The following is a 17,501-nucleotide window of genomic DNA, read 5'->3' as shown; positions in this document are numbered from 1 at the left end:
ACCGCCTCCATGGTTGCCCGGGGCCGGCGGCGGCTTCCGGATTCTGCTGCCCTGGCAACGGCAGCGCCCGCCCTCACTGAAATACTATTGGACAGGGAGCGGCCGCCCTGCTTCCGATTGGTCCGAGGCTCATGACGGCGGCGGAGCGGCGGCGCCTGCCGGGGGCTGTAGTCCGTCCGGGCTGGGTTCCACCGTTCGTTGCCATGGAGACGCGGCCGCTGCGTCCGCGGCCCGGCCCGGTCCGACGGCGGGGACACGGCGAGACCGGGGACGGCACCGGGCATGGGCATTAGGAACCGCGCAGTGCCGGGTCTCGCCGGGTCCCGGCCATCAGCGCTTCCTGCGGCGGCGCGGCGGGCGCGGGCGGGCTTTCCGGGGCGGGGAGCGGCGCGCCGCCATGCCCGCCGCCCCGCTCGGCCGCGGCGCGGCCGCCCGGGCTAGGCGCGGGGCGCTGCGGGCCCGCTGAAGTGGCGGCGGCGGAGGAGGAGAAGGTGCGGAGTTTTTCCGGGGCGGTGCGGCGGCGGCGGAGGGCTGCGGCGATGGCTGCCGCCTGGCCGTGGCTGCTGCTGTGGCTGTGGCTGGCCGCGGCCCTGCCCGCCCGCTCGGCCCCGCCGCGCATCCGCCTGCCGCTGCGGGGCGGCGCGGCCCTGCCACCCCCGGGGCCCCGCGCTCGCCGGGCTTCTGCCCAGCCCCAGCCGCCGGGGAGCTTCCTGGAGATGATCGACAACCTGCGCGGCAAGTCGGGGCAGGGCTACTACGTGGAGATGACGGTGGGCAGCCCCCCGCAGAAGGTGAGGGGGTGCCGGGGGTACGGAGGGGCTGCTCTGCGGATGCCACCATGGCCGAGCACGCTGCCGTTGGCTCCCGCCGCACAGCTCGCGCAGCGTTCCCGTTCCCCCACCCCCGGCACACCGTTCCTGTGATGCTCGGGTTGCGGGGGGAGGCTTTTGTGATGGGTTTAGATGGTAGCTGTGCGCAGGTTCTCCGGAAAGGTGACCTGGGTGGCACTGAGGTGCTGTGGGGTGAGCTAGGCTCTGCTGTGCCTGCGGACCGGGCAAGGCCGACCGGCTGTCCCTCGAAGGTGACTCCCGGCTCACTGGGGTGCCCTGGGTGCTCTGGGGTGAGCTGTGCTCTCCGTGCCGTGCCTCCATCCCTGCCTCCCTGCCCAGCTGGAGGATGCCTGGCGCGGTGTGTGGGCAGCGAGGGGGTGGGGATGTGCGGTGCCCGCCCGCAAGCGCTGTGTGCTGGCCCGGAGCTGGCATGTGCGGGCACGAAGCAAGCACAGGCCAGCCGCGCTTGGCACGGTCCTGCCAGCGCAGTGCTGGCTCCGTGTGCCGCTCCCGACCCGGGCAGATGCTCCTGCGCTGGCATTTCGTGGGGCATACGTGCAGGCTGTTGCTGCAGAGGAGTCGGGGAACAGTGTGGGGAGGCAGTGTGCAGGATTTAGGGATCACAGCAAAGGGAGCCCGCGGGGCCCATGAATCATCTGCCTCTGCTCCTCCTCCATCCTTCTGTCCCTGTCCCTCGTGTCCCCGGGGCTGTGCTGCCCAGCTCACACGCCTGGCACTTGTGCACTGGGGACAGGATGGGTGCTGAGGGCCGGGTGCTGGGCGCACAGCCCAGGGTGGACCAGTTTCTCCTCTCCTTTAAGGGTAAGGTTGTGGAGGTTCCTGCTGCCAGATCCTTCATCACCCCTGCACAGGTCGAGGGGCAGGATGAAGGAGGCCAGCTCAGTGCTGGAGGCTCCACGTCGCTTCCAGAGCAGGGCCTGCCATCCAGTGCCCACGCAGGCTCTGGGGCAAAGCTGCTTTTCCCCCAGGCTGGCTCCATCTGGGATGCCCCCCACGCTCGGCACACATGGCAGGAGGGGCACGAACCATAGCCAGGAGAGCAGCACCCAGAACCGGGGGCTGTGGGTGCCAGTCCGTGACGCCCGTCTGTGCCTGGGCTTTAGTCTCAGCTCCAGCAGGGTAGAGTTAGGGAAAAAAAAAAACCAAAAGGGAGGAGATGATTTCCAAAATGCAGTTTTCAGTCTGATTTCATCATCTCTTGCCTGGGACGTGCCACGTGTCGCAGCTGCCAGCTCCTTTCCCCACGAGCCACCTGTTTCCAGGCGCCCGCACGCTGCCAAGCACCCTTCTGGGCACCAGCTCCCAGCCCTGGACTCCTGCCAGCTGTCAGCATGGTGCTTGCATTCATGCTGGAGCAAAATCCCTCCAGGCCTTGTAATGGAATTAAAGGATTCACATGGAAGAGCATGGCTGGGCACAGGGATTTATCCCAGGGTCCCCACCTCTGCTCCTTGGCGCCGCGCTGCTGGCAGGGAGTAAAAACCTGCCCCGTGGCCTCTCCTGAAGCATCAGCTCAGCAGCTCTGCCTCCAGGGAAAGCTTTCTCCCCTGGGCACCCCAAAGAGTGGTGAGGATGAGCAGGTGGCCCCCAGTGACTGATCCAATTGGGAACAGCCTGGGCGCAGCAGCAGAGGCTGCTGGTGCCAGGTTGCCAGGAGAGGCTGAGCTGGCACAGTAGCTCTGGGAGCTCCCCTGCGGGGGGTGTTTTGGGGTGAATGTGCCACTCTGATCCTTACCCACAGCCTGAAATGTTCCCCTAGGCAAGCAGCCAGGCTGGGGTCAGGGGTACCTGTCCCCTGGTGCAGCATGGGGCCATGGGCCCAGGCTGAGGGTGCCCAGGACACAGTGCCCATCAGTGGGCCACCAGGAAAACTGACTCAGGCAGCTGTGTCCTGGAGCTCCAGCGATTAGCAGAGATCATGAACCTCCTGCCTCTGCCCTCTGACTCCACGGATTAAGGGCCAAAGCCTTGGGCTTGCTGCTGGCTGAGGTGTGCTGGGGATGCAGCCCCCCAGGGCGGGGGGTTAGAGCTCAGCCCACAGCTCCCAGCATGGCTGGGAGCCCCACAGAGCCCTGCAGACCCCCACTCCCACCCCAGGCACCCCCACTCCACTGCTGGCAGGGCAGGGGGGCCGCAGGCAGGGTTCAGCTGGGGGCAGGATGCAGGCAGCCTGCTCTTGGTGGGATGTTTGCCAGAGCTGCCAGCAAGCTGTTAATCCAGAGATCAATCCTGAGCAAGCTCAGCCTGTGGATTAGTGCATCCAGCACTCACTCCTGTGCCATCCCTCCTCCGAGCCAGCTTCACCAGCACTTTGGGGTCCTGGCAAGGGGAGCTGGGCAGCTTGCCATGGTGCTGCCCTCCCCACACGCCCCCTGCCAGCTCGGGCTCTGTTTGTGTGCTGCTAGGCACTGTTTGCTTTTTGTGCAACACCTTGGTGTCACTGACTGCTGCTCCCCCAGTGTGGCCTCTCTCTGAGCTGTCCTTGGGTGAGGCAAAAGAGGGTCCCTGCTCCACCCAGGGCTCTGCACCCTTCTGCATCCCTGCTGGGGACCCCCCAGCTGCCTTGTGCCCAGCGTGGGTACAAGGATAGTGTCACTCACCTGTGGTACCTGGGCAGAGGGTACAGCAGGGTCCTGCTGCAGTGCTGAGCTTGTGTCTCCCTTCTCCAGCTGAACATCCTGGTGGACACAGGGAGCAGTAACTTCGCCGTGGGAGCTGCACCTCACCCCTTCCTCCGGAGATACTACCAGCGGCAGCTGTGAGTACACTGGGGGCACACAGCAGTGCCACAGCCCTGGCCCCACAGAGTGTGCCAGGGGCCCAGTCAGACCCTGCCAGCTGCCAACAGCCTCCCTCCAGCTGGCTTTGCATGCCCAGGGAAGGAGGATGGCAGACGGCAGCTGGGCCGGTCCCCTGCGTGCCCCATGACAGCCTTGGCACAGGCTCTGCCGTCACCCAGCACACGGGCACCTGCCCCTGCTCCACCCCAGCCTTACTCTGGCTCTGTGATACCACGGCAGGTCCAGCACCTACCGTGACCTGCGGAAGGGAGTCTACGTGCCCTACACCCAGGGCAAGTGGGAGGGGGAGCTGGGCACCGACCTTGTCACCATCCCCCACGGCCCCAACGTCACCGTCAGAGCCAACATCGCTGCCATCACCGAGTCCGACAAGTTCTTCATCAATGGCTCCAACTGGGAAGGGATCCTGGGGCTGGCGTACGCCGAGATCGCCCGGGTGAGTCCTGCCTGCCAGGCCCAGCTCTGCCAGCAGCTGTGGGCACCACGAAAAGGGCTCAGATGCCTCTTGTCTTGGCTCTGCTCAGTCCCCCCAGGGCCCAGCTTGCCACTGTGCTTGGCAGCCTCGAGCCCTGCTCCAGCAGCATGCAGACCCAGGATCCCTGGGGACACAGCAGTCCCTGGGCACAGAGGGCCTCTGGAGAAGGGAGAGCCCTGACACATCCCTGTCCTGCCTCTGCTTTCTCCTCCCCCCAGCCCGACGACAGCCTGGAGCCCTTCTTTGACTCGCTGGTGAAGCAGACTCGGGTGCCCAACATCTTCTCCCTGCAGCTCTGCGGGGCAGGCTTCTCGCCCAACGAGACGGAGGCCCTGGCATCAGTGGGAGGCAGCATGGTGAGTGCCCAGCTCTGCAGGGAGCAGGCAGGCCGCAGGGGCTGCCCATGGGGGCCCTTTCCACGGCTGGAGCTGGCGGCAGGTGGTGGCAGTGCCCCTCTGTGCCCGCTGCAGATCATCGGTGGCATCGACCGCTCGCTGTACCTGGGGGACATCTGGTACACACCCATCCGGAAGGAGTGGTACTATGAGGTCATCATTGTCAAGCTGGAGGTCAACGGGCAGGACCTCAACATGGACTGCAAAGAGGTGAGGGGGCAGCAGGGGAAGCCACTCCACTGCTGCCTGCCATCTGAGGGGGCGTGGGGCAAGGTCCTGAGCCTGGGTCACGCCTCTTGTGCCCTCAGTACAACTACGACAAGAGCATTGTGGACAGTGGCACCACCAACCTCAGGCTGCCAAAGAAGGTGTTTGAGGCTGCAGTGAAATCCATCAAGACAGCTTCTTCGGTCAGTGCAGCCCACCCCTCCCCCTGGGCACCAGCCTGGGCACCGCTGCTGCCTGCCCAGGGTGATGCCACTCCTCTCCTCTTCCGCCCTGGCAGACAGAGAAGTTCCCGGATGGCTTCTGGCTGGGGGAGCAGCTGGTTTGCTGGCAGGTGGGCACGACCCCCTGGCACATCTTCCCAGTCCTGTCCCTCTACCTGATGGGGGAAGTCACCAACCAGTCCTTCCGCATCACCATCCTGCCCCAGGTGAGCCCTGCTGGCAGGACCGTGCTGGGTGGGCACAGCCATGCCCACCCTGGGAAGGTTTGCCCTGCCCCCCGTGCTGACAGCCTCCATTCCTGCAGCAATACCTGCGCCCCGTGGAGGACGTGGCCACCTCTCAGGATGACTGCTACAAGTTTGCCATCTCCCAGTCCTCCACGGGCACCGTCATGGGCGCTGTGATCATGGAGGGCTTCTATGTGGTGTTCGACCGTGCCCGCAAGCGCATCGGCTTCGCCGTCAGTGCCTGCCACGGTGAGGGCTGTGCCTGGGGCAGGAGCAGCTCCAGAGCAGGCCACCAAGGTGGTCAGAGGGCTCTGCAGCCCCCCTCCTATGAGCACAGGCTGAGAGAGTTGGGGCTGCTCAGCCTGGAGAAGAGAGGGCTCCAGGGAGAGCTGAGAGCTGCATTTCAGTATCTGAAGGGATCCTGCAGGAAGGCTGGGGAGGGACTGCTCAGAAGGGCTTGGAGTGATTTGAAAGTGGAGCAGGGCAGAGTTAGGTTGGCCATCAGGAGGAAGCTCTGCACAGTGAGGCTGGTGAGACACTGGCACAGGCTGCCCAGGGCTGTGCTTGAGGCCCCATCCTGGAGACATTCAGGATCAGCCTGGCTGTGTCCCTGTGCAGCCTGCTCTGGCTGGAGCTGTCCCTGCTGCCTGCAGGGGGTTGGACCAGATGCCCTTGGAGGGTCCCTTCCAACCTGAATGGTCTGTGCCTGTGTGAGAGGTGGAGGGGACAGGGCAGAGGGTGACCAGAGCCCTGCCTCCTGCCTGCAGTGCACGATGAGTTCCGGATGGCGGCAGTGGAGGGGCCCTACCTGCACCCCAACATGGAGGACTGTGGCTACAACATCCCCCAGACAGATGAGTCCACGCTGATGACCATTGCCTACGTGATGGCTGCCATCTGTGCCCTCTTCATGCTGCCCCTCTGCCTCATGGTGTTCCAGTGGCGCTGCTTCCGCTGCCTGCGCCGCCACCACGACGACTTCGCCGATGACATCTCCCTGCTGAAGTGACAGCAGAGCCCCAGGGCAGGGGCAGCTGCAGGGACAGGTATGGCCTTGGCCTTCCTGCAGGGGCTGGAGCGTGAGGGCAGGGCAGGGGCGTGGGGAGCTCGGAGCCTCCCAGCCCAAGGGCATTTGGTGCCCCCAGGAGCAGTCTCAGGAGCCCCAGGCCTGGGCTGCGCCTGGATGGGTCCTACAGGAAGGGCAGGGGGCAAGAGGGCACTGGCACCATCCTGGGGGCTGGGGGCAGCTGCTCTGCTCTGGCCCCAGGCTGGGCTGTCCCAGGCTCTCCTGCCCAGCCCTGCTGGGGTCATGCTGCCTGTGCCCTGCCTGTCCTCTCTCAGCCTGCCCTGTGTCCCCCTGCAGGGAGCTGTGTGAGTGAGCACCGTAGCTGTGCCTTCCCTGTGCAGCTCCCTGCCTGGAGCCTGACCCACAGCTCCCATCTCAGAGCCTCCCCCTCCCACCCCCGGGTTTCGTGGGAACTTCCCTCCCCTCCTCCTGCTGCCCCCTGCACCACTCACTCTCACCCTTCCCATGGCATTTCCAAACCTCTCCACCAGCTCCAGGACTCCTGCACCCACCCTGCCCTGGCACAGGCAGAAGCCGGCCCCCAGCTTCTCCCCACCCCATAAAACCTCCTCCCCTCCCTTCCAGCAGCATCAGCGTGCCCAGGAGGAGCCAAGCCCCTGTCCCCTGCCCACCTGCCCGTTGGAAAGCCATAGGGGAGCCCTCGCTGGGTTCAGCCAGCCCCTGCCCACAGCCCCTGCCCTGCCTCACCCCCGGTGGGGGGCACAGTGAGCAGCCTCCCTCCTCTCTTGCTCCACAAGCCTCCTGCTGCTGAGGCGTGGGGCTGGGCTGGGAGGGTGTGGGCAGGCCTGGGGGGTTGTTGTTTTTTATCCACGTGGTTGTATTTATTTCCTTTGGGTTTGCTCTTTTTTTAACTCCTTGGGCCCCAGGCGTGTACAGAGCCAGTCCCCAGAGCTCCCCCCCTGTACAGACCATTCCTAGAGCTCTATTTTTAATCCTAGTGCTGAAAGCCACTGTCCCAGCCCCAGCCTCGGTGGCTTTGGGCCTGGTTTGGGCTTTTTAGGTTTTGTGTTTGTTTTTGTTTCGTTTTTTTTTTAAGAATTTTTAGTCCTCTGCTTAAGTCCTGACGCCTTGGCCACCACCCCAGGCCAGGCAGCAGCACTTTATGGATGGGTGGGGGCCCTGGCTGGTGGCAGAGGAGGTGGCAGTGCAGGTGGGGGTGGGAGGGCAAAAGGCCATTGCAGGAGGCATTCCTGTCCTCATCCTGTTCCTACAGCAAAGGGAGGATTTAAGGACAGCCCTCCCCTTCTCCCTGCCCACCAGCAGGGCGGGCAGCAGCTGATCACGCTGTGATGTCCTCACTTCCCTGCCTCCAACCCGGCCAGGGAAGGGCTTCAGCACCAGGATTCACTCAGTGTCAAGCTCTGCTCCTCAGCTGCAGTGCTGGGGCTGAGCTGGGCACTGCCCAGCACTCGAGCCAAGCCATCAGTTCAGGGGGGACAGAGACCAAGGGCTGGAGCACTGCAGGACGCAGCAGGCAGGACCCTTCCTGTGCTTCAGTGTCTTTGGAAGGGCAGTGAGGAGGAGGACGAAGCCCTGGCAGTGGGCACCACCACGTGCCCCTAAACCACCCCCCTCCCCTGTGCACAGTCCCCACACCATGCTCCAGCCCTTCCACCCTGGCACCAGGTGGCCACACCATGCAGATACCCCTTCCCCACACCCTAGTGCCTACCCAGGACCCCCCAGCACCTCCCCAGCACCCCCAGCCTCCGTTGTGGACCACTGCCTTAAACCATGCTGGTGAGTGTGGGGAGGGTCAGCCCGTGGGCAAACCCCAGCATGCTGGCACCCAGGCACTTGCTGGCACCCACCAAGGGCCTGGGTGCCTCTGGAGGGGCCAAGTTTGACCCACAGACTGCAAAGGGGGGGAGAAGATTCCACAGGGTCAGGGCAAGAGCATCAATGGTGCCCAGCACCTCAAACCCCACCAGAATCCACAGAGGAAAGGGGAAAAGGGAACGGTGCCAGGTGAGTTATCCTGAGCTGCTCCCTAGGGCCCAGGGTTGGGGCAGGGAGCAGTGGGAAAGGCTGGGCACAGAGCTGGGCCCCACAGGGGCAGGGGGACAGGTGGCTGCTGTAGACTCCAGTGCTCTGTAACCTATTGTCTGTGTAAGAACAATGAATGTTACCACGGTAAATTATTATGGCATTAAAGAGACCACAACCAACAGAGCTGCCTCAGTGCTGCCTGGGGGAGAGCTCCTGGGCATGGGCAGTGGGGGGAAGCCAGCTGGGAGCTGCTGGGAACAAGGAGCTGGGACCCTGCTGAAGCCACATCTGGAGTCCTGTGTCCAGTCCTGGGCTCCCCAGTTCAAGAACAGGAACTTGCAGAGGGGACAGCAAAGGGCTGCAGAGATGCTGAGGGACTTTTGGAGGTCTCTTCCAACCCCTTCCCTTCTGTGATTGAAGAGGAGGTCAGAGCAGGCCCCAGTGTCCCTGCAGGTGGCTTGCTCATAGACTGACAATGCTTTAGGGTGGAAGGGACCTCAAAGCTCACCCAGTCCCAACCCCCTGCCATGGGCAGGGACACCTCCCACCAGCCCAGGTTGCTCAAGGCCTTGAACACCTCCAGGGAGGAGACATCCACAGCCTCCCTGGGCAACCTGTGCCAGTGTCTCCCCACCCTCACTGGAAAGAATTTCTTCTCATCTCCAGTCTCAATCTCTCCTCTTCCAGCCTCTCATCCTACCACTCCCAGCCCCTGTCAGAAGTCCCTCCCCAGCTCTCCTGTAGCCACCCCCACCATGCTGTTAGCCTCTCAAAGAGGCTGCAAAGGAGGGCAGCCCAGAGGAGCAGCCCCAGGTCACTGCATAATATACACACTTTATTCTGCCCTGGCCCTGGCCAGGCTGCCTCTATACACACATCCCCTCGAGATAAAAATGTACATGGTGTATACATGGCTGTATAAATATAGACCTGTAGAAATCTCAGCCCCCACCCTGCCCCTCCACACAGCTCCTCCTGCTCCACTCTGCGCCAGCTGCTGTCATTTCAGGCTGGGACAAAAGGGGCAGGTGTCAGTCGTGTTGGTCTGTGCCCAGAATTTGATGCACTGCAAGAGAGAGAATTGGTCAAAAAGCCACCAGCAGCACCTGGGGTGACCTTCCCAGGCATGCATCTGAGGGTTCTCTGCTCCTTAGCCTCCCATCAGGAGGTCACCACGTGGAGGGAGCCTGCTTAACCTAGCAGCACCATCAGCCCCTCCACAACACAGAATCAGAGAATGGGGTGGGCTGGAAGGGACCTCCAGAGGTCTTGGAGTCCAAGCCCCCTGCAGTGAGCAGGGACAGCCTCCATTAGATCAGGTTGCCCAGAGCCCTCTTGAGCCTCACCTTGGGGGGTTTCCATCTCAGCAGCTGCTGAAGGCCCCAGAGGCATTTTGGGTTTGCCCTGCCAGCACTGCAGGGTGAATCCCCTCTGCCTGGCAGCTCCTATGCACTGGCCCACAGTGCCCAGGCAGCTGGGTGATGCTGGCAGCAATCCCTCACCCTGTGCTGTAGATCCTTCCACCAGGCTGTCCTGCTTCCAGAAGAGGCCAGGATCTAACCCTGGCCTCAGGGCAGGGGTAAGGGCAGCCTGTTCCTGAAGCCACCACCAAAGGCCATAAGGGGTGGCCCAGCTAAGAGTATGGAGGGGAGGTGCCAGGATGCAGAGCTTTACTGATCACACTCCCCTGGCAGGATCTCAGGACAACAGGGACTCTCCACACCTGCCCAAGGACCCCAGGAAGGAATTGGAACCCTTAGGAGGCACCTAGGAGCAGGGAGGAGCTCCACACACTCACCTCCTTGTGCAGCACGTGTGAGCAGGCCATGGGGTGGAGGTCCCCAGGCTGCACAAGCTTCTGGCACATCAGACACAGCTTACAGGCAGCTGGGGCCTGGCACGGGTGGTGAGAGAACAGGGAGCAGACAGGGACAGGAGTCAGGCACCCAGCACAGGTCACCTATTCCACATTCCAGCTCCTCACTGCACCAGCTGCAGCCAGAGGCCACTGCCTGCCCAGTTCCTCCCTCTGCCAACAGCCATCGGAGCCTCCGACCCCTCTCCATTACCCCCCCAACCCGAGCAGCTGCCTGAGGAGAGAGGAAAAGCTCCAGGGGCTCATCCCTGTGACCACCCCTCCCTGAGGCCAGCCCAAGAGCCTTACATGTGATGCTGCTGCAGGGTAGGCCACCTGTGCAGGGGGCAGGAACATCGGGGTGCTGATCTGAGGCAGTGGCGCCGAGAACATGGGGGCCCTGATCCGGCCCAGGGGCTGCAGCCAGGAGGAGAGGACACCCAGTTACCCCCAGCCCTCAGGGCACACAGCCCTGGAAGCTCCCCTTCCTTCCCCAGCAGCTCCCCTTCCTTCCCCAGCAGCCCCCTGCCACTCGCCCACCTGCGCCCCGGCCGCTGCCCGCTCCTGCTGCTCTGCCAGCTTGGCTGCCACCAGCTGGTTCAGCTCCTCCATGGTCAGCCCTGCCATGGTCCTCCTGGCAGTCTTGATCTGCTGCAGGATGTTGGTGAGCTGGGCCCTGCATAGACAGTAGCCTGCTAAGAGCCCCCAGACTTCCACCACTGAGCCCAGCAACCCTCACAGATGGGACCCTGCACCCCAGTGCCAGCAGAAGCCAAGGAGAGTGCTCTCAGTCAGCCACCCTCCAACCCAGGGGCTTCAGACCTGCTCTGAGCTTCCCACCCCAAAATGTTGGACAAAGGTTGGGGAAGCCCCCAGCTGGAGCAGCAGGCAGCACAGGATGCACCCCCAGGGAGGCTGCAGGACCTGCCCCAGGTGGTGCTGGGCACAGGGTGCTGATGGCTGGGCACAGGTAGAATCACAGAATTGTTTGGGTTGGAAATGCCCTCCAAGATCACCCAGTCCAACCAGCAACCCAGCACCACCATGGCCACCAAACCCTGGCCCAAAGTGTCAGGTGTTGAACACCTCAGGGATGGGGACTCCACCAGCACCTCCCTGGGCAGCCTAAGGTCTCGCTGCTGCCCTTCAGACACACGTCCAAACCTTCCTCCCTTCCCAGTGCCACAGCAACCCCAAGAGCCCCCAGCCTCTGCTCCAGACTCCCCTCACTTCCCCTGCAGCCCCCAGGAGCCCCCAGAGGAGCTCCCCTTGCCCTCTCCCCAGCTGCCACCCCCCTCTCGAGGGCTCCCCAAGCCCAGCCACTCACTTGTTGCACTGTGGGAACCGAGCCAGCAGCTTCTCCAGCAGCTTCTCCAGCTTGTCGGCAGGCTGCAGCCGCTGGAACTCGGGAGCCAGGGCGCCCAGCCCCGGCGGCGGCGGCAGGGAGCCAGCAGGGGGCATGTGGGGGCCGGGCGTGGCCAGTAGCGAGGCCACCACCGGGCTGCTCCTGCCCTGCGAGGCAGGCAGCGGCGGGGAGGGTTGGTTGGGCCTGGAGATGGCTGGGTTCAGGAGGGGAAAGGAGAGGGCCCGGGGGTCGGCGCTGGGCATGACCATGGGCACAGGAACAGGGCCGATGGGGAAGGGCAGCCGCGGCGTGAGGGAGGGGCTGGGCTGGAATGCTGTCAGCATGAAATCTGTCTGAGAGAGAGAAACAGGGGGGCAGCAGAAGGCTGGTTAGGATTAGCACACCTGGAAGGACAGCAGAGTGCCCTCCTGCCCGGGCTGGCAGCCGGGAGCTGGGCTGGAGTGAGGGCACCAGGACAGACCCTGCCCCCGTGCTCCAGGGGCAGCAGGGAAGCCCAGGCAGAGCACGGGGCTGCAGGGATCTGCCCCACACTGCCTCCTTCAGCACACAGCTGGCACGCTGCCCACAGAGCCTGGCACCAACCCCCCCAGCAGCGCCAGGCCCGAGTGAGGCTCACTTCTGAGGGCGGAGGTGGCAGCGTCGGGGTCGGGATCTGGGGCAGGCTGCTCAGCTTCGTTCCGTTTCTCACCATCTGAATGTGGTCATTGAACTGATCCTGGCAGAGGGCAAAGAAAAGGCACACACTGCTCACAGCCTCTGCCCAGGGAGGTCTGGGGCTGACTCCCCTGCCTGGGCAGAGCATTCCCAGCCTGAGAGCAGCTGCAGGCCCTGAAGTGGGCACTGTTTGTTGCACAGGAGCCAAGAGAGGGGGAAGCAGAGCAGCTGCCTCTGCACCACCCCCAGCAGCAACTCACTCTGACACTCTCCTTGGTCATTCGTATCCTGTTCAGCCTCATCTCCCACTCCTGCTTTGGCCTCATGGTCTCCAGCGTGGGTGGTGCAGACCTGCAAGCACAGCTGAACTTTCCCACTTGCAAAGCCTGCTCTCACCAGTGGCAGCAAGCACTCTGTGAGAGCTCCTCAGCTCCCACCCGGGTGAGGAACCCCAGGAGAGGAGAGGAGAGCAGGAGGTGCTCAGAGCATGGACTGGTCCTGGGTGAGGAGCAGGCTCCCACCTGGCTGAGGAACCCCAGCTTGCTGAGTAAGGAGTGGTCTGGTGCACAGACACAGGAACACCACAGCCACCATGGTGCATGGCACTCCTTCAGCAGAGCAACAGCAGCTGGACCCAAGCACAGCCCCAGCTGCCCCTGGTTTGCTGCATTCCTGAGCCCCATTACTTCAAAAAGAGACACAGCAAACCTTGAGCTGCTCAGCCAAACCTCCAGTGCAAGCAGAGGAGCAGGAGAGGGGCCTGAGGGACACTGGAGACACCCTGCCCTTCCTGAGACCTCAAGGACTCACTTGAGGTAGGTGAGGTGCAGCTCTGCTTCTTTCTCTGCTTCTTCCAGCTTCAGCACCAGCAGCTCCTTTCGGCTCTCCAGGGACAGAATCTGGCAGGGAGGAGCCCACATGAAGAGTGTTTCTTGGAGTGATGCCTTGGTCCTTGCTGCCAGTTTCCAATCCCCTTGCTAAGCACCATGCTAAGTGTACCAGGGCACTGGTCCCAGCCAAAGCTGACTGCACGGCTCCTGGCTCATCCGTTCTCTTGCCCCACACAGGCTGTGAGCCAGGCCCAAGCTGCTCCTGCTTTCACACCACCATCCCCTCCAACCCAGCATCTCCAAAGGGCCCCTGACAGCTGCTCTGGAGCAAAGGAGTCACCAACTGACCTCTGCCTTCCAGGCTCGCTCTGTCTCCTCCAGAATGTTCCTGTTGATTTCGTTGTGCTGGTTCTTCAGCTTGTCCAGCTCCATCTCCCACAGCTGCCTGCAGACAGAAACAGAACCAGTTGGGCACTGGAATGGTGTGGAAGAAGAGATCAGATCATGGTCCCCATGGCTGTGCTGTGCCAGAGCATACAACCAACCAGTGTGCCAAACACTGGGCAAGGGAAGGGTGCCCAGGGCTGCACCTGAGGCAGCCCACAGGGCTGAGCAGCTCTGACCCTGCAGAAGTCTAAAGTTGGCCTTTTCCTCCTGTGCTGTGTCAGCATCCAGGCCTGCACCTGGAGCTCCTCTGCCCAGCTGTACAACACCCAGGCGTGCCAGGGCAGAGTCACTGGGCAGAGAAATGGCTTTGTGCCAACCCTGGGCAGTTGAAAGCCAAGCAGAGGTAGCAGTTACAAGCTGAGTCAATCCCCTGAGCTAAACTCTAATCTGGGATCTTTATGTCACAAGTCCCCGGGAGCCTGCTTGTGACCAGGACCAAAGAGGATTTAACCTGAGACTGGGGCAGCAGCCTGCTGGAAGAGGAGACAAAGGCTGCAGAGGTGGCACTGGGCAGCACTGGTGGAACACTCTGTGCCCTACCCCAGCAGAAGCAGCAGAGTGGTTCCAAGGCACCAGGGCTGGAAGGGAAGGAGCAGCACGAGGCAGGGCCAGGTGGGAGCCTTACTTTTCATCGGACTGCTCTGCAATCAGAGAGGCAATCTTGTTCTCCTTTTCCTCCTGCTCCTTCAGCAACCTGCCCACGAGAAGAGCACAGCTGGAGCCACCCCTGAAGAGGCACTGGCACCCTGGCATGGCAGTGTGCCCATGGCACAGCCCATCCAGAGCCCGACAGCCCTGGGCAGCCACTGCCAACACCCCACAGAGCAAAGCTTCTGCTGTCCCATGGCACTGCACAGGGGCAGTGGCACAGGGGCCGTGGCACAGGGGCAGAGCATGCTGCAGGCAGTTGTGCTGCCCCCACAGCACACACTTTGTGCCATCCACAGGGACCAAGCACTGTGGGGGTCTGACACTGTCCTCTTCTGCTCAAGCAGCCACAGCTGGGGGTGAGCAGCACCTCCTCCCCCAGCCCAGTATTTTCATTTCCATGCTCTTACCTCCTGCCTTTCTCACACAGCTTCTCAATTTCTGCTTTCAGATCCTGCTCCTTCTGCAGGAACTCCTTCTTTTCCTTCTCCATCTTCTTCTTGGTCTCCTCCCGTTTGATGGTAACGTCCTGAATTGCTTTCAGGATCTCCTAGAGGGAAAGGAGCAGAATTCCCAAGATCTAAATCCCTTATTCTTTGAGATTAATGGCAGGGAGAGTCCAGGATCACACAGGCCAGCAGAACCCTTCTTTGCAGCAGATCCTGCTGAGATCCAAGGTGGTTGTTGTGAGGAATCCCAGCAGCCAGGGCACCTACACCAGAGGCTCTCCTGCCTCTGCAGAAGGACTTTAAGGGGCAGAGTCCTGCTCTGGTCTGGGTGTAGCCAACAGGGCACTGTCTTAACGTGAGCTACCACAGGGCCAACTGTGATTCACTGAACCCTTGAGCAACAGCCAGAGAGATCCACAGGGAGCAGATTCTCCTCACTCCACACCAGCTCCCATCAAGAAAACAAGCTGGGCTTGCTGGAGACAATGCAAGATGCCCATCTTGCAGGACACACACCCAGGATGCTGAGTCAGGAGCTAGCTCTGAGCTGCCTAGCACCTCAATTTGGGCAGGGGCCAGTCCTCAGTGCTGTGAAACTGGCACACAGGGACGTGCCATGCAGTGCTACTGCCACTTCTCGTGACAAAGGAGCCACCCCAGCCATGTCAGCAGCTCAGCAGAGAAAGGACAGCACCAAGTACCTGATGGTTCTTCATCTCCTCTTCCCTCCGCTGCTGGAGCTGCTTAAGCTGCACCTGCAGCTGGTTCTCCACTTGCCTCTGTTTGTCCAGCACCTCCTGGTACCTCTCCTTCAGCAAAGCCCTCTCAGACATCATTTTGTCCTGCAGTGGAGAGCAGAAGTTCAGGGAGAGCCATCCCCTTCCCTCACATCAAAGAGAGCACAGGCAAGAGCAGGGGAGCTCAGCAATGTCTCACAGCAGCCACTGTCAGCAGCTGCAGGTCAACAGCCTCCCCTTTCAAAGCTCTGGCTCTATAGGCAAGAAAGCAGAAAGGAAAGCACTGCCTGTGGCTGGTGTGGGAATGAGAGAAGACAACCCACAGGGAGTGGCAACACAGCAGCACCAGCAGCAGGGTCTGGACCCCCTCGTGGGGCTGTGACACCTACCAAGTTCTTCTCGATGTCCTGATCTGTGTTCACGTCCATGTCAGCTGTCTTGAAGTCTGTCTGCAAAGGGAGATGATCGCTGTCAGACCCCCACTGAGCCTCATCCCCCACCCCTGCAGCCTCACCTGACCCTCCTCATCCAGCAGGCAGAGGCAGCCTGACCTGCCCCAGGCTCAGCCTGGCCACCCAACACCAACCCTACCCCATCCCCTTGCTGGAAGTCTGTCAAAGGTGTGCACAGAGCAGCAGCAGCTGCAGAGCAGCAGGCAGGGACACACTCTGCTACCCACTCTCCAATCCTCACTGCACCCCTGCCCACACCTGCACCCCTGAGAGTGAGTCCAGGGGAAGCCACAAATACAATCAAGGGAGAGACAGGCTGAGAGCGTTGGAGCTGTTCAGCCTGGAAAAGAGATGGCTCCAGGGAGACCTTACTGCAGCCTTTCAGTACTTAAAGGGAGTCTACAGGAAAGATGGGGACTGACTTTTGATCAACGAATTTAGTGACAGGACAAGTGGCAATGGTTTGAAACTGGAAGAGGGGAGATTTGGGTTAGACATTAGGAAGAAATTCTTCCCCAGGAGGGTGGGGAGACACTGGCACAGGTTGCCCAGAGAAGCTGTGGATGCTCCCTCCATGGAGGTGTTCAAGGCCAGGTTGCAGCGCATTCAGAGCAACCTGCTCTAGGGAGAGGTGTCCCTGCCCACGGCAGAGGAGTTGGAAACAGACCTCCAAGCCCCCTTCCAACGCAAACCATCCTATGGTTCCCTGGGCCCCCGCTGTCTCGCCCCGGGGTCGCGCTCCCAAGCCCCCGCACAAGCTCCCACTGCTCACCCACCTGCACTGCGATGTTCTGCGAGGGCTTCTGGGGAGCCGCCTCCGGGTCGGGCTCCTCCGCCTCCCCGCCGCTCGACCCCCCGGCCTCCACTCCGCCGGGCCCGGGCTCCCCCCGCGCCGGGGCCTGGCCGGGGGCGGCGGCGGGCTCCGCCTCTCCGCCGGGGCCAGGCGCGGCCTCGGTGGGGCTCTCCGGGGCGGAAAGCGCGCTCCCACTATGCGAAACAAACACGTCAGTCACTCCATCCGGTGCGGGCCCACGCCCCGGGCCAGGCCCCAGCCCGCAGGGTTCATCCTACCTGCCGGGCGGCGCGGCGGGGCCGGGCTCGCAGAGGCGCGGCGGGGCCGGCGCGGCGGCGGGGCCGTCGGCCTGGGCCTGCTCCAGCGCCATGGGGCAGGCTGCGGGCGGGGCGGGGGCAGGGCCCGGCGGGGCGCGGCCCGGAGCGGCCCGGAGCGGGAGCGGAGCGGCACGGCGCGCGCCCCCGCCGCCCCGCCCCTTCCGGTGCCCGCGGCCGCCGCGGCGGCACTAGAACGATGTACCGACGGAGACTGCCCCCTGGCGGAGGGGAGGTCACGGAACCGCCGCCGCCGCCGGGCTGGAAGTGACGCTGCTGTCAGCGGCCGCGGGCTTCCGGCAGCGGTGCCGGCCCATGCCCGGTGAGCGCCCGGCGGGACGGGACCGGGACGGGACCGGGACGGGACGGGGACGGGACGGGGACAGGGCCCGCGAACGGGACAGCGGGGGTCGGGCGGGCTCCTGGGCAGCGCCGGGGTCCTTGCTGCCCCCGGCTTACCGTTACCAGCTCCCCGCTTCGGGGGTGCAGCGAGGGCTGGAGGCGGTTGCCCAGCCCGGGGGACTCTTCCTGGCCTGCCCCCAGGAACCGGGGGAGCCGCCGTGGGGGGCAGGCTGCCCCGCAGTCGTGGCTATGTGGTGGCCCGAGCCCGTCCCTGAGCTTTGACCTCCGGGACTCCGGTTCTTGCCCCAAGCCGCGGCGTGTCCGTGTTCCCCGGCTCCCT

The 17,501-nt window shown here is 63.1% G+C and overlaps 2 protein-coding genes across 2 annotated transcripts; one reads left to right on the top strand and one right to left on the bottom strand.

Moving 5' to 3' along the window:
• Positions 1 to 539: 539 nt before the first annotated feature.
• Positions 540 to 6,212, top strand: BACE1 (beta-secretase 1). Its single transcript, XM_054395602.1, has 9 exons — positions 540 to 791; positions 3,521 to 3,609; positions 3,872 to 4,088; positions 4,346 to 4,483; positions 4,598 to 4,732; positions 4,831 to 4,932; positions 5,028 to 5,177; positions 5,276 to 5,447; positions 5,966 to 6,212. The coding sequence occupies exons 1-9, from the start codon at positions 540 to 542 to the stop codon at positions 6,205 to 6,207; spliced, it is 1,497 nt and encodes a 498-aa protein (XP_054251577.1). The 3' UTR covers positions 6,208 to 6,212.
• A 2,894-nt stretch (positions 6,213 to 9,106) lies between these two features.
• RNF214 (ring finger protein 214) lies at positions 9,107 to 16,875 on the bottom strand. The gene is made up of 15 exons (XM_054395641.1): positions 16,826 to 16,875; positions 16,489 to 16,693; positions 15,650 to 15,709; positions 15,225 to 15,365; positions 14,485 to 14,624; positions 14,052 to 14,120; positions 13,328 to 13,424; positions 12,960 to 13,048; positions 12,410 to 12,500; positions 12,112 to 12,210; positions 11,457 to 11,827; positions 10,670 to 10,805; positions 10,439 to 10,546; positions 10,073 to 10,168; positions 9,107 to 9,340 (listed from the first exon to the last, which is right to left on the bottom strand). The coding sequence occupies exons 1-15, from the start codon at positions 16,873 to 16,875 to the stop codon at positions 9,275 to 9,277; spliced, it is 1,818 nt and encodes a 605-aa protein (XP_054251616.1). The 3' UTR covers positions 9,107 to 9,274.
• Between the last annotated feature and the right edge of the window lie 626 nt (positions 16,876 to 17,501).

This window comes from Indicator indicator, chromosome 34, assembly GCF_027791375.1.
Source record: "Indicator indicator isolate 239-I01 chromosome 34, UM_Iind_1.1, whole genome shotgun sequence".
NCBI classification, from domain to species: Eukaryota; Metazoa; Chordata; class Aves; order Piciformes; family Indicatoridae; genus Indicator; species Indicator indicator.
This window is presented reverse-complemented; position numbering and strand designations above follow the sequence as displayed.

What these genes read in the sequence shown, in the direction of transcription:
- BACE1 (XM_054395602.1), top strand. Translation starts at nt 540, where the DNA reads ATGGCTGCCGCCTGGCCGTGGCTGCTGCTGTGGCTGTGGCTGGCCGCG. An exon ending in TGGGCAGCCCCCCGCAGAAG is followed by an intron (nt 792 to 3,520) that starts GTGAGGGGGTGC and finishes TCCCTTCTCCAG; the next exon opens with CTGAACATCCTGGTGGACAC. An exon ending in GCATCACCATCCTGCCCCAG is followed by an intron (nt 5,178 to 5,275) that starts GTGAGCCCTGCT and finishes CCATTCCTGCAG; the next exon opens with CAATACCTGCGCCCCGTGGA.
- RNF214 (XM_054395641.1), bottom strand. Translation starts at nt 16,875, where the DNA reads ATGGCGCTGGAGCAGGCCCAGGCCGACGGCCCCGCCGCCGCGCCGGCC. An exon ending in AGCGAGCCTGGAAGGCAGAG is followed by an intron (nt 13,049 to 13,327) that starts GTCAGTTGGTGA and finishes CCTCCCTGCCAG; the next exon opens with ATTCTGTCCCTGGAGAGCCG. An exon ending in GGGCAGCGGCCGGGGCGCAG is followed by an intron (nt 10,547 to 10,669) that starts GTGGGCGAGTGG and finishes TCCTGGCTGCAG; the next exon opens with CCCCTGGGCCGGATCAGGGC.